Source organism: Aethalodelphis obliquidens, unplaced genomic scaffold, assembly GCF_003676395.1.
Source record: "Aethalodelphis obliquidens isolate GAN/ISIS:26980383/991018 unplaced genomic scaffold, ASM367639v1 scaffold1, whole genome shotgun sequence".
Taxonomy (NCBI): Eukaryota; Metazoa; Chordata; class Mammalia; order Artiodactyla; family Delphinidae; genus Aethalodelphis; species Aethalodelphis obliquidens.
The window spans coordinates 108,204,550-108,218,335 of NW_020837945.1; the positions used below are offsets into that span (position 1 = coordinate 108,204,550).

The 13,786-nt window shown below is 35.0% G+C and overlaps 1 protein-coding gene across 3 annotated transcripts in view; it reads right to left on the reverse strand.

Moving 5' to 3' along the window:
* Positions 1–1,053: 1,053 nt before the first annotated feature.
* Positions 1,054–13,786, reverse strand: part of GMPS (guanosine monophosphate synthase) — a 114,644-nt gene continuing 101,911 nt past the window's right edge. For all 3 annotated transcript variants that reach the window (XM_027113539.1, XM_027113548.1, XM_027113556.1), the window contains 6 exons: positions 12,397–12,512; positions 9,865–9,990; positions 6,552–6,667; positions 3,313–3,443; positions 2,232–2,404; positions 1,054–1,176 (listed from right to left, as the gene is read on the reverse strand). In XM_027113539.1, coding sequence (XP_026969340.1) covers positions 1,075–1,176; positions 2,232–2,404; positions 3,313–3,443; positions 6,552–6,667; positions 9,865–9,990; positions 12,397–12,512 — 764 coding nt within the window. In that variant the 3' untranslated portion in view covers positions 1,054–1,074. The remainder of the gene's footprint in view (positions 1,177–2,231; positions 2,405–3,312; positions 3,444–6,551; positions 6,668–9,864; positions 9,991–12,396; positions 12,513–13,786) is intronic.

Sequence of the window (13,786 nt, forward strand, 5' to 3'; positions counted from 1 at the left end):
CAGTCCTACACCAGTTCTTAAATCTTCTCTTACAGCTGGCAGAAAGGAGTACAAAGTTTGGCAATACTTCGCACGAGCCAAGACTGGTCACAATCTTCTGAGCAGTGCATAAAAAAATGTATCTATAGATTACATCTAAGAGTTCATTTTACAACTCTTTACGAGATTACTGCAGGCATGCATTTGTAAGTTGTGGGCGTGCACGATGGTTTCTGTGATCTCACAGCTGCTCCTCGGACCAAACAAGATTAAAATGCTTGAACTTTATCTATGCTAGACCAAAGACAGTCTCTTCTGGGGAGAGAACAGAAACTTCCTCTACAAGGCTATGGGAGCCGGCAATAAGGCTGGGAGGATAAAGCTCCTTACCAATGAACAGGTTGACAGTATGCAACATGGAGCATGACTTGAAAACACTTTAAACTGAGACTACTCGTAGTTCCTTCCTCCCATGGCTGTAATGACATAAAATTCAAAGTACTTCAACAAATTCCTGGTGCTTTTCCATCTTAAGGTAGCTTACCATTTTAGGGCCCCCGTGTCCAGCAAAAGTGGATGGAATAGCCCACCTAAACCTTTGTCTGATATGTTGACCCCTTCCCAGAACCTTTGGAGGAATGAGGCTACTTTACAGGAAACGCAGATTCTCCATAAGGAATACATACTAAGTCACACTGGTAAATAATGGTGTTTCTAACATCTCTTAGAAACTGGCAAGGGGACAGAAGTCCATTACCAGCCCCCAAACTCACCCACTCCCATACATCTTCGATGATAGAGACATCAATAGCAACAGTGAGTTTATACATAAAGAACAAGTGAGGCAGAGGTAAAGGCAAAAGCAGTGTCAGTGTCTGAGTGTAGGCAATGGTGCTTTGATTATACCCATACAAACTCTTCAGTCCCTTTTAGTTATCCCCAACTCAGCTCTTAAGCCGTAGATTTTTGCTGCAGAGAACTCAGATGTGATGTAGTTGCTCCAGTAACTGTTTTGACAGTACTGCATGTCAATACTGGGAATAGTTTCTAATCAATTTAATCTGCACACGGAACTTTAGTAGCACAAGAAGTTTATTACTCCCACTCAGTAGTTCCTGGGGGCTTTGATGTTAAGTCATACATAATTCGAGAAATACCAGGAATCTTCTTAATCTCAGTGACCATCTTTAACACCACCTGTTATAAAACAAAGATTATAAATAAAGAGCCAGGGTCCACTGTGTGTCTAACAGACTTAGAAGTCCTGCAATTGTAATTTGAAATTAAAACACAATCTATTTTTACTATTGTCCTCTCTGTATATGGGATATATTTATGATTAATTTATGTAGTGATGCTCTATAGATTTAAGTGACTTAAATTCAGTACTACTCAAAGTGCAGTCTACAAGTCATGTTTGTTACTGGTCCATAACAAGTGTTTAGAAGCATTTATGGCAATTTGACATTGTTGTGGCATCCAAGTATCTGATTTTACGGGTTTATGCCAATGCTTCACAAATTATCTGTGGCTTACAACGTCGAGGCCACCAAGGTGGCACATAATGCAAGGTAATAATAATCATTGCTATATGTATAGACAAGGAAGGCCTTGTCACTTGACTGGCCAGAGACTTGGCAAATGTGAGCCTAAGGGAAAACAGACTCTAAGCCACATTCCCCAACCCAGCTATCTAGCTATATATAATCAGAGCCCTGTATTAGAGTCCTGGAACAGTGGTCCAACTAATGAAGTCTCGCTTTGACTTTCATTTGCCATTATGCAAATAGCTCCTCTGGAACACTCTAGTGGAGGGATAATAAGAAAGGAAGATGGTGATCAAAACTGCAATTGCTAATAGGCAGAGCAACAAGAAATTCATGGGTGCCTGGCCATAACGCCATCAAATCTCACCCTTATGTCTAATAAACTCTTCCTCACTCTTAGTGTTTTCTTCTCTACTTGGAGGATACTATTTATAAAGTAGAGGTTGGCAAGATTAGATGAAATGATAGATTAGAGTTGGTGATTCTCCACATAGTAATCAGACATCTGGAGTTTAATAAACTTAAGGCCTTTTTCTACTATAGTGTATTAAACAACCAATTATGTGGAGATTAAAAAGAGCCTATTTTATGAACAGAAAACCAACCTCAGGAATACCAACATTGCCATAGCCTATTCCATTCACCATTATTATAAAATGTATAAGGTATTAAAAATGTACATTAGGAAAAAAAAGTATAAGTTACCTCTACAGGGATCTCATTGCCAGGGGTTGCAGGTATACCAGTCATGAAATCACTAGTAATAAAGGTTCGAATAACCACGGATCTCTGGCATGAAGGCTGCTTCTGAAGTGGGTCCCGATCAAAATGTAAAGGTGTCAAAATCACTGGCATCTGGCTGATTTTCCCAGCATACCCTAAAGAAAGGAAGTTAACATGTAGAACCAATCACCACACCATAGAAAAGCACTCTCTGCTCAATTAAATCCCCCAGACAGATCTAAAATCGCACACATACACACACCACTTCTTGGGACTGTCATCATGTACTGTTTTTAGCTACTCTCATAGCACTGTAAGTAAACATAATCACAAATACAAATTACAGAATTTGATGACTGCAGTGATATGTTACAGTGATGTGATATAAAGTCAATTCATTATTCATAGTAGTTATCTTCTATACTGCAGACACTGAATAAGAAAATACTGAACCTCTAACCCTAGGGGAAATACAGAGTTAGGTTCCTGACCACTTTCATCAACTGATTAATACATATCTTTGCTTATGTGTGTGTCTGTTTAAAGACACCTTATGCAATATTTATTGTAGGTTCATTAACGTTGAGCTCACAGCCAATGGCACTATAACTCATGCCTGAATGAATCTTATCTAACAAACCTATTTTCTCAGTAAGTTACATCACAGCCTTCCTGTGCTTAGGAACCTAGACAGCACCTCAGCACTATTTTAAACAGTGAAATCACCAACAAAAAGCACGAAAATGCAAAAAACATGTCATTAAATAGACCACAAAAGGGACACTTGTTTATAGAAAGAGCTGAAACAAGAAGGCAGAGAATTGCCTTGTTCAACCTCAGCTGGGAACATATGAGTTGAGCAACTCAAATTTTTTGCCACTTTGTACATGTCCGCAAATGACCACAAAGATGAATAAATTTTATACAGATAAGGCAATGTCACAGAACTACCCAAAGAATTAAATAATAAAACTAAAAGCTGAGTCCTCCTACTAGAAATAATAATGCCATGCTTCCAAAATCTAGTTAGAGCATTCAGTGATGAACAAAATGGGCAGCTTACCAGACTCCCTGAGAATGTTATGGGCCTCAAAATCAGCTTGGCGTAAAGTACTGAGCACCCCTGTTGTCAAGAAAGTGGGAGTAACATCTGTAGGAGGTTCTTTAACTGGTGAGCCAAATATATAGACAACTCTAGAAGGGGGTAGTGAAAATTACAGAGAAAATACGTTTTAGTAAGAGAAGCAAAGCACATAAAATAACATTCTTTCCATTTGTTCTTAGGCCCCTCTCTTACCCACTTCAAATTCCCAAATGGGTAGGATAGGATATAATATTATAGAAGGGTCTCTATTCTATGAACCTTCCTCAAAGTATATTTTCTGGAATACTAGTATCTCAGAACGTGCAAAGATGTAAGTGATTATCACAATCCTCTTTCCATTTAATGTACTGGATAGAAGTGTATCCCCAAAACTTCATGTCCATCTGGAATCTGTGGGTGAAAATAGGGTCCTTGTAAAGGTAATCAAACAAAGGTCATAATGGTGTTTGGGGGGATTAATCCAATGATTGGTGGGTGTTCTTCTAAGAAGAAGGAAATCTGTAAACACAGCCACATGGAGAAAAGACAGCCATGTAAAGATGGAGACAAAGATTGGAGTTACACTGCCACAAGCCAACGACTGCCAGCAAACAACAGAAACTACGAAGAGACGAGGAAGGATTCTCCCTCTAGAGCCTTCTGAGAGAGCCATGGCCCTGCTGACACCACCCTTGATTTCAGACTTATAGCCTTCAATAGCCTCCAGAACTGTGAGATAATAGATTTCTGTTGTTTTAAGCCTTCCAGTTTGTGGAAATTTGTTACAGTAGCCCTAGGAAATTCCTGGGGAAACACCAAATTAAATAAATAGGTTTTATAACAAAACCTCAGAAACTATAATATGTGCTAGAAGCTTCCAAGATGAGACTACAGTGAATTTCCCAAACTTATTTGACTGCCAACTCAACCTTTTTTTTCTTTTTTTTACATTTTGGAAAACACTGATCCCAAAGAAAGGTTAAGAATATCACCAAAGTTAAGACTTGGTTGAAAAGGAATGACTTACTACTGCTTCAAGTAAATGTCTGTTTGAAACTTATGAAAGTATGCTGCAGATGTTAATAAAAGTAGGATTTGGAAGGTAGCTTGAGGAAATTAGGATCAAATAATTACAACAATTCAAGGGCAATCTTGCCAATGGTTTGAGGAATCTGTTCTACAACCTTCACCCAGAAAACAAGAGAGAGAAGGGGTAGGGATGAGTGCCACCTGGCTCTTTCCAATCCAACTCCAGCCAGCAGGCAACTGTCCCTTTTCCTTAGCCCTACTGTCTTTAGCAGAGAAAATAAATCTCCCCTGTAACTACCATGGTGAAGTTTAATAATGCTTTTTTCTTAATAGGTACTTAAAATAAAACATATGGAAGAAAAAAACATCAGATTAAAACCACCACTACCACCAAATACTTCATTGCCTCCTTCCAAACATACTGTCACAAGAAGCGTTTTGTTCCATGCATAGAAAGTAGGCCACACTTCTTCTAAACAAAATAGTTCCTAGAGCTCATAAACAATCCTTAGAGGAAAAAAGCAACTATGCAAGAGAATGCCATGAACTTGCTCCTTTTTCTTTTATTTTGTTCAAACAAGAGTGATCATAGAATGTACAGGGATAGGCAGCCTTCCAGTAAAACTGGAACCGTCCCTCTCTATTAAAGATTCCAGCATGCAAATTAGGGGGGAAAGACTGGTAAAAATGGAAAGCTTTTTTTTATTTTCTTTCTTTCTTTTTTTAAATTCCAATTCCCAAAAAAAGACCCTGGCAAAGAAATCAAAAATTCACCAACACCCTTTAAGGGCTTGCTAGGTTCATATTTAAAATCTAGTTTTTTGTTTATTGGTTGTTAGACTTTATTTTTTTCCTTTTTTGGGGAGGGAGGAAGGGTTAAGAATGGAGGGAGAGACAAATGGGGAAAAAAGAAAAGACAGGCAGAGAAACCAGACTGTAAAAGGACCGAGATAAAGTTTAAACAAGGGTGAGTGCTCTTCGGCAAAAGAAAAGGACAAAGAGACAGATGAAACAAGAATGTTGTGAAATGAAAAACATATTAATTATGTAGTAAAAGCCGTGGAGCCAAACTTAGTGAAAGGGAATTTTCTGTATGACCTATGAAGTTTATTTAGGTATTAGCATGTTTCAGAAGATGAATTATGAACCATTATTTTAACCAAGACAATTATCTCCATTCAAAACAGGCAATTACAAATTTACCATTATTTATTAATAATTCACCCTTTCAGTGTGTTAAAGGTGCTTCTGTATTTGGGGGCCTTTGGTTCATCTATGCAAGCCTTTTAAAGGACATGTTCCCATCAGTAAAAATGTGATTTCCCTTTGACTTCTTGTCTTGAAGGACATACCAGCCTACAAATACTAGCCACACCAGTATAGAAATATACATACCCTGCTAAGTAAACACCAACAAGTAGGTTTATACTTTCTGTAGCTAATTTGAGTAAACTGAAATCTCAAGAAATTCTTTTTGGTTGTTAACTGCCTAAAACCCATGAAGAAAATAGAAAAGAGTGAAACAGTGTAAAATAAGATTTAATTAGCAATCTGGTACTAAATGAGTAAGACTTTTGAAATTATAACAGACAATGCTCAGTATTACATAAAGATTATATCAATAAATCAGTTATTGATATATACAACATAAGAAATTAATGTGTAAATTAAAGGAAAACTGGATCTGAAAAACTAAATTCAAATTTTTTTAAACACTTAACGCTGTTACTTTGACGATATCTGGCATATGTCTCTTTCTTTTGATTTACTCTGGAATTATTATTAAATTGACTAAGTCCCTAACAGTAATTCTATAACCTGTACAATTCTTTCAATCCTTCTGGAATAAAACATCTAATCATAAAACAAGTAGTGTAAATTGCTAATTGGGAAGACGTGTTTTTAAAGCTGTCTTTAGTATTTCATATTACAATTAAAAACCTTCCTATTTCTCAAGCAAAAAATATTTTAATAAGCAGATGATTGCACTGTGATGAAGGAACAAAGTACAAGGTATTATTAAATATCTGCTGGATTATGACCTAAGCACATACCTGTATCTACACTTGAGCCACTGCTCTTTCAACATGGGAAGACCTTAAAAAAAACACATCCTAAAAAAAAAAAAAAAAAAAAAAAAACCACATCCTTCCATTACATTTCACCCCACCACCACCTGCAGAACACACCTGTTAATGTTGTGACACATGCGAGGTATAAGTCTAGCCAGGAAAATAAGAGATTCCCAGTCAGGCTCATCCTTACTGGAGATTCCACACACATAACTATAAGAACGACAGTCACCCTGAAAATAAAAATACAATTGATAATTTTAATGATTTTACAGAATTCAAAAGATGGACTGGAAAATATTTCATGCATGATGACACCATTAATAGCAATTTTTTAAACAAAAATATGCTTGACTGTAAGTATATATGGATAGTTTGCTAATGATATAAACAAATCCTAAATTAAAATCCCCTATTTAACAGTTTTTTGTATTATTTATTTATTCATTATTTTTGGCTGCATCGGGTCTTAGTTGAGGCATGTGGGATCTTTCACTGCGGCGCGTGGGCTCTTCATTGTGCTGTGCGGGTTTTGTCTTCTCTAGTTGTGGCGCGCAGGCTCCAGGGCCTGTGAGCTCTGTAGCTGTGGTGTGCGGGTTCCAGAGCACGTGGGCTCTGTAGTTTGTGGCACGCGGGCTCTCTAGTTGAGGCGCACAAGCTCAGCAGTGTGGGCTTAGTTGCCCCGCATCATGTGGGATCTTAGTTGCCTGACCAGGGATCGAACCCGTGTCCCCTACACTGGAAGGCGGACTCCTTACCACTGGACCACCAGGGAAGTCCCTAACATCCCCTGTTAAATTCTACCTAAATCAGCTCAGACATTAAAAAGAAGTGTCACGGTAATTTCAATAATTTATTCAACATACACCAGAGATCCACTGGGATTTCATTCCAAATACCTGCCGAACTACAGATAGCCAGCACACTTAATTTGGCAGACAAGATCTGCCAAATCCTTTAGATGGATAAAGGATTCTCAAGTCAGATATAAAAATAATTTATTCCTTTATAATAAGAAAGTTAATTTTAAAATAAGTGAATAAAATTGATAATATTGATTCCCTTTTCCTCTGTCCTATTTAATCCAAGTCATTTACTTAAAAAAAAATTTAAACTGAAAACAACTTAAAAGTAAGATTCATTAGATAACTACCTAATACACAGTAAACTTAAGAATTCAGACTATTTGAATGATAATATAATAGTATTTATCAAAGTTTAAAATGTACATGCTCTTTAATCCTGAAAATATTACTGAAATACATGAATAACTGCTTGAAAAAATAAGATACTACTTGCTGAAATGCCTATAATAGTGACAAAGTGAAAATGGTTTAAATGTCCATTGGTAGGGGAATGATTAAATAAATTATGGTATAATCATACATGGAATATAAGGCAGCAGTTAAGAATAAGAATCTACTTGCAATGGCATGAAAAGAAGTTCATGATGTTCAGTTAAAAGAAAAAGGTGATGAAAAAGGTGTCAATAATTCCCTTTCATTTTCTTTCTAAATGGTTCTGGAGGGAACATTTAACTGGAGAGCAGAAATAGGGAGAATTACTTTTTAAATGTACTGTACATTTTTTTTTTTACAAATGCAGTTTATTTTGGTATTTAGAAAATAAACTTCATTGCTATACTAACCATGAATTATGATTTTTATCTGGACTTCTAAGAGTCTCAGCTTCAAAGGCCTAACAGACTGGATAAAGTTAAGATAACCAACAACAAAAGAAACTTCTATTTTGATGGGAAAAATAGTGGAGCCTGAATGAGCTTCATTTTTTTAAATTGAAGTGTAATTATTACAATGTTGTGTTAGTTTCAAGTGTACAGCAAAGTGATTCAGTTATATATATATATATATATATATATATATATATATATATATAAAAAAAACTTTTTCAGATTCTTTTCCATTACAGGTTATAGTTCCCTGTACTATACAGTTGTTTACCTATTTCATATATAATAGTGTATATATATGTTAATCATATTTTTTAAAAAAGAAATCACTCATCCAACAAATTATATTTATTTATTTATCCATAGCATTATCTACGAACTTATCAAAAAAGGGGAATGGGGAACTAGTTCAATTCCCTGCCTAGCAGGAGTTAGCATACACAGCTGGAAGTTTTCTATAATAGATCTACTTAGGACTGGAAAAAACAAAAACAAAAACAAAAAAACCCACTTGTCTGCTCTTCTATTTTTATATAGTAGGGTAATATCTGCCTGAAATATCATACGATGAGTTTCAAAATGAATCTGTATATGATAAATGAGATAATCCATACACCACTGAAAGAAAATTATTCCTACAATTCCAGGAATGGTTATTTCAACATGATTTAAAAACAATATAAGTAGCTTTCACATAGGGCCTTTAAAAAGAGGGAGAAGAGAGGAAATAGCTGGCCCTATCATTTCCATGAACTAAAATATTTTAGTTTAATTTTAAAGTAACGATGAATTTTTATTGTCTTATTTACAAACAGAGCTACATGAATTCAGGAGAAAGAGGAATTTAAAAGGATGGCTCAGATTCACATATTTATGGAAAAGAGTATATATTAAGTTTTAGATGAACAATCTCTAAAATGTATTTAATTTCTTCCCATGCATAATTCTACTATAAGAGAACATTATAAACACATTAACCCACTTAACTGGCACTTGCACCATTTTGAGTTGAATTATTGACACCTTTTCTAGTTTTCATTTAACTTCAAATTCTAAATCACTGAAAAGAAACCTTCCTCTTCCCTAGATTCCCAAGCTTTTTTTCCCCCAGAAACTCACCCGATGATCATATAAATAAAGAACTTAATATAATCTATGAATAGCATTTCAAAAATGAGAACTATATTACAGTCACATGCTTTTACAATTGGAAAGACAGAACATACTGAAAATGTTAGTTGTACATTATCACAGCTAAGAGAGAGAGAGGGAGAGACGGGACATGTTGAAGAGGCAGAGGACACTGGTTTAAGGAATACACAAGCTGAGAACAATGCGTAAATGGTGTAACATGTACATCTGGGGGCCTTCTTGCAGTTAGAGACTTCTAAAGCCACAGAATATTTCACATCAAGAAGGATAAATGAGGACATGACCTCTCGGTACCTGTTCTTCAAGGCAGAAGCAAGCAAGCCAATCCTATAGCAAATCACTCTTTGAATTTTTTTTTACTTTTGATACAGATGACAGGTATTTCAAGTCTATAAAATCTCAGCCTGAATATTTAGTTCCTATTACCTTATTCACTTCATAAACATTCTATAAAATATTGCCTTTTTACATTTTTAAACTTGGTGTATATACTTTTGTATTTCATTTTCCTAAGACATTCCTATTTCAATATTAGCAAAAAGAGCAGCAGAAAGTTATGTCACAGGTCAATGAAGTCACACAACTCACCTGCACACCCACAGTTTTAATTGGTAGCAGGAAGGCATTCAGTGAATGCAGACTTGTAATTTGCATCAGCTTCTCCTGATCCTCTTCTGTTGTGCAGGCTTTGACTCTCTGTAATAGTGTATGTGGCTAGGAAAACCAAAGACACACTCCTCAGGGTTTCAAGAAATAACAGCATTCACTCTTTTGGTACATTTTACTATCTTATGTATCTACACTTTCTGGTTTATAGCAATAGATTCTATTTGGTATTTCTCTCTGACTTGTGTGTGCTATGCAGTGTGTCAGAATTTCATTTCTGAGCGCCAGGGCTATGAGAAGTTAAATATCAGGACAAGAAACACAGATTAGATTTACATACATGGAGGCTTTAATCCTCTGTCAACAGCAAGGGACACCTCACGTGAGTCAAACCTTCTCCTTATCTCTAAGGAAACTTTTTGCCATAAAGTCAACTTTGTCTGAAATTAATATATCTCTACCTACTTCCTTTTTTTTGGTTTATTTGCCTGGTGTATGTTTTTCTGTTCTTTTACCTTCCCTCTTCCTATCCCTAGGTAAACAGACTATAGTTAGATTTTATTCCTCAATCTAGTTTGACAATTATGTCCTAACTAAAGATGTTAATCCTTTTAATTGTGGGTTAATAATATGGTTGAATTCCATCCTACCATTTAATTCAGTAGTTTCTATTTGCCCCACTTTTTATATTTCTTTCTCCTTTTTTATATTCCTCTGAACTGATGATTTCTCCCAGCTCATTTATTTCCCCTTTACTAGTTGTGAAGTTAAACCCTCTATTTTTATTCTTTATCATTTCCCCTTAAGTGGGGATATTTAACAAAAGAGAATCACCTCTGCCCAACTAGCAAAAAATACAAAGATCTTTGAATGCTTTAACTCCAATTGATGCCCCTGTGGCTTATATGCTATTTTAGCTATATAATGTTATACTATTTTTTTTAAATAAACACCAAAATTTAGATCAGTTTATACAGTCCATGTCTGTTTAATTTTATCCATTTACCATTTTATTTGCTTACCAGTCCCTGTATCTCAGACCTTTTAACTGGTATCCTTTTGCTTCTCCTCAAGTCATTTCTTTAAAACAGTGGTTCTCAACCTTAGCTATACATTCAAATTTCTTAGTATGTTCAGGTCCCATCCCACATCAATTAAATAAATTCTAGGGAGAAGGGGCCCAAGCATAGAATACTTCAAAACCTCCCCCTGTTGAATCTAATACACAGCCAAGGTTGAGAACCACTGCCTTTATAGTTCCTTAAGTAACAGACTGTTGGTAGTAAATTCTGTTTATGTGAAAATGTCTTTATTTTGCCCTAGTTCTTTGAGACAGTTTATCTACTCACTATTGTTCACAATTATTTTCTGTTGGTACTTTGAATTCTTCTTGCTTTTAACTACTGCTTCCAGTAATAGCCTTTCCTTTATGCAGCAATCAATCTTTTCTTTGCAGCTGCTTTGTCTTTGGTAGCCTGTAGCTTCCATAGTTATGCCTATTAGGTGTCAAATTCTTCTCCTTTATCCTGATTGGGATGTTATTATGCTTCCTGAATCTGAGGCATGGTATCTTTCACCAGTGTGGAGGAATTTCAATACTTTTATCTAGTATCTCCTTCTGGATATACATTAAAGTTGACATTCTCATTCTACATTAACCTCTTTGAACCATATTTTGTCTTTGATGCTTTGTTCCAATTTCTGGATAATTTAACATCGATCTTCACTAATTCTCTCTTTAGCTCTTTTTAATTTTATTTTCATTTCTAGAACGTAATTTTTTTTCAAAGCTCCCCTGTCACTTTTTATAGTCTCTTATATACCTTATTCTTATTAAAAATTGCTTCTTTTAATTCTCAGTACTTTTAAATGTTGCCTATATGCCAATTCCAGTATCTGAAGTGCTTGAGGGTCTTCTACTAGTTGTTTCCACTAGCTCTCATTCATGGTGCCTTACTTTTATATCTATTTTATAGTTTTTTATTGTAAGCTCATATTTGTTGAAACTCTTTATTTATGGGAATTCTTTGAGGCCTGGTTGAAGAGACTCCAAAGAGAATTTACATTGCTTTTTGTCTGACAACTGGAAGCACTACCAACCAAAGCCCACTTTAACACAGATTATAAATTTAGGCACCAAATATACAGAAGAACTGGAGACATTTCCATCATCCTCAATTTAGAACTAAAATGATCTCCCTTGCCTTCTTGCAATAAATATGAAAGGGTATTTTAAAATACTTTGTATCTAGTATTTTCAGGGATTCAAGGTATCCAATCTGTTAAAATATATGGAATGGCTGAAAAGAGAAGTCTGCATTTAAGAGTGTCTGTAGAATACTTTCTTCATAGTCATTTCCAAAGGTTAAATTACCCTGAAGTTTCAAATAATGAAACCCTAATCAATTTTATTATAAAGACTGGAGTACAGCAAGAATCCATTCAATTCCTTGCACCAATTAGCTATGTCTGCTTAAAGCTCCTATAATAAACAAATTCAACACAAATTATTACCTTTTTAACGCTTGCAGAAAAATCAGCTACTATTTTCAAAATATTGTTGGTTTCAGGAAAATCCTTACAGATATAAGGTTCCTCAGCACATATTACTCTGATTGCCAGGCCTGGACCTAAACAGAAGAGTAACAATGGTATTTAATATAAATGTTATGTTTAATATAAAATTTTAAATAAAAAAAGGTCACTAGTCCCAAAATATAAAACACCCCTGCCATTGTATTTTTAACCAGTTTTATTGAAATATAACTGACATATACAATTTAGGTTTTTTAAAGTGTTTAATATGAAATGCAGCTATTAGTTTCCCATCCAACTCATCATTTTTAGAATGCTTCAGTTCTGTTCACATCCATGATATACACCTCTTATTTTAATAGTCCCTGTATTAAGAATCTCAAAATTCTCCAATAAATATTTTTAATTCACAATATACATGCCAATCTATTTAAAATTACTTTCATACACAATCCTTTGCCAACACACGTTAGGGACTGAACGTCTCAAATTACTACAGTTGAAGTTCATCATATAAACAATTGCTAATCTCCATATGGGCTATACCTTTGCAACACTGTTTATGGAGGTAATACAGTAGTTAAGAGTAACTAACTCTGAGAAGAGCTTATTGGGGCTAGAATCCTGGTTCCAAACCCAACCTGCATAACTTTTGGCAAACTAGCCTCTGTCCCAAAATTCTCTCAGCTGGACAACAGGATCATAATAGTTTCTATTGTGAGGATCAAATAAGACAACATGTGTAAAATACTGTATTTAGCAGAATGCCTAGCACATACTAGTACTCAAGAAATGTTAACTATTACTATGCTTTTTCATTTAATTAGACCATTCCCTCAACTCATCACCCAATGACTATTGTAGAGACCTAGAAACTGAGGTATAAGATTTGCCAAGCTCAAGAACTCATAACAAAAACAGGTTAAGACTCACAGTCCTAACTTTAACAAATACCACCTCTAATTAATTTTATTTTATGACAGCAAATGACTATTTAAAAACTGAATATTTTCATTTGGTCATGAATTAAATACATACAGCACTGTGCAAAGAAATGGTTCAACCATTCAGACAAGTCAGGGGATAAGGATTTCAGAGAACTGAGTTTTAACCCTGTGGAATACATCATGGTATAGTAGAAAGAACATATAAACCCAATTACTAACACTAAGAATTGTGTGGCAATGTTATTAAAGTATCTCTTGGCTTTCTCATCTGATGGCAACATTACATGACAATCTGTTTACACAAAGATAATGTAATATATACAATAAAAATGAGTATTTAATAAAATGAAATATATACAGTAAGGCACTAAAAAGAATATTTATTCCCTATCCATCCTTTCCTTTCTTTAAAGTTACATATT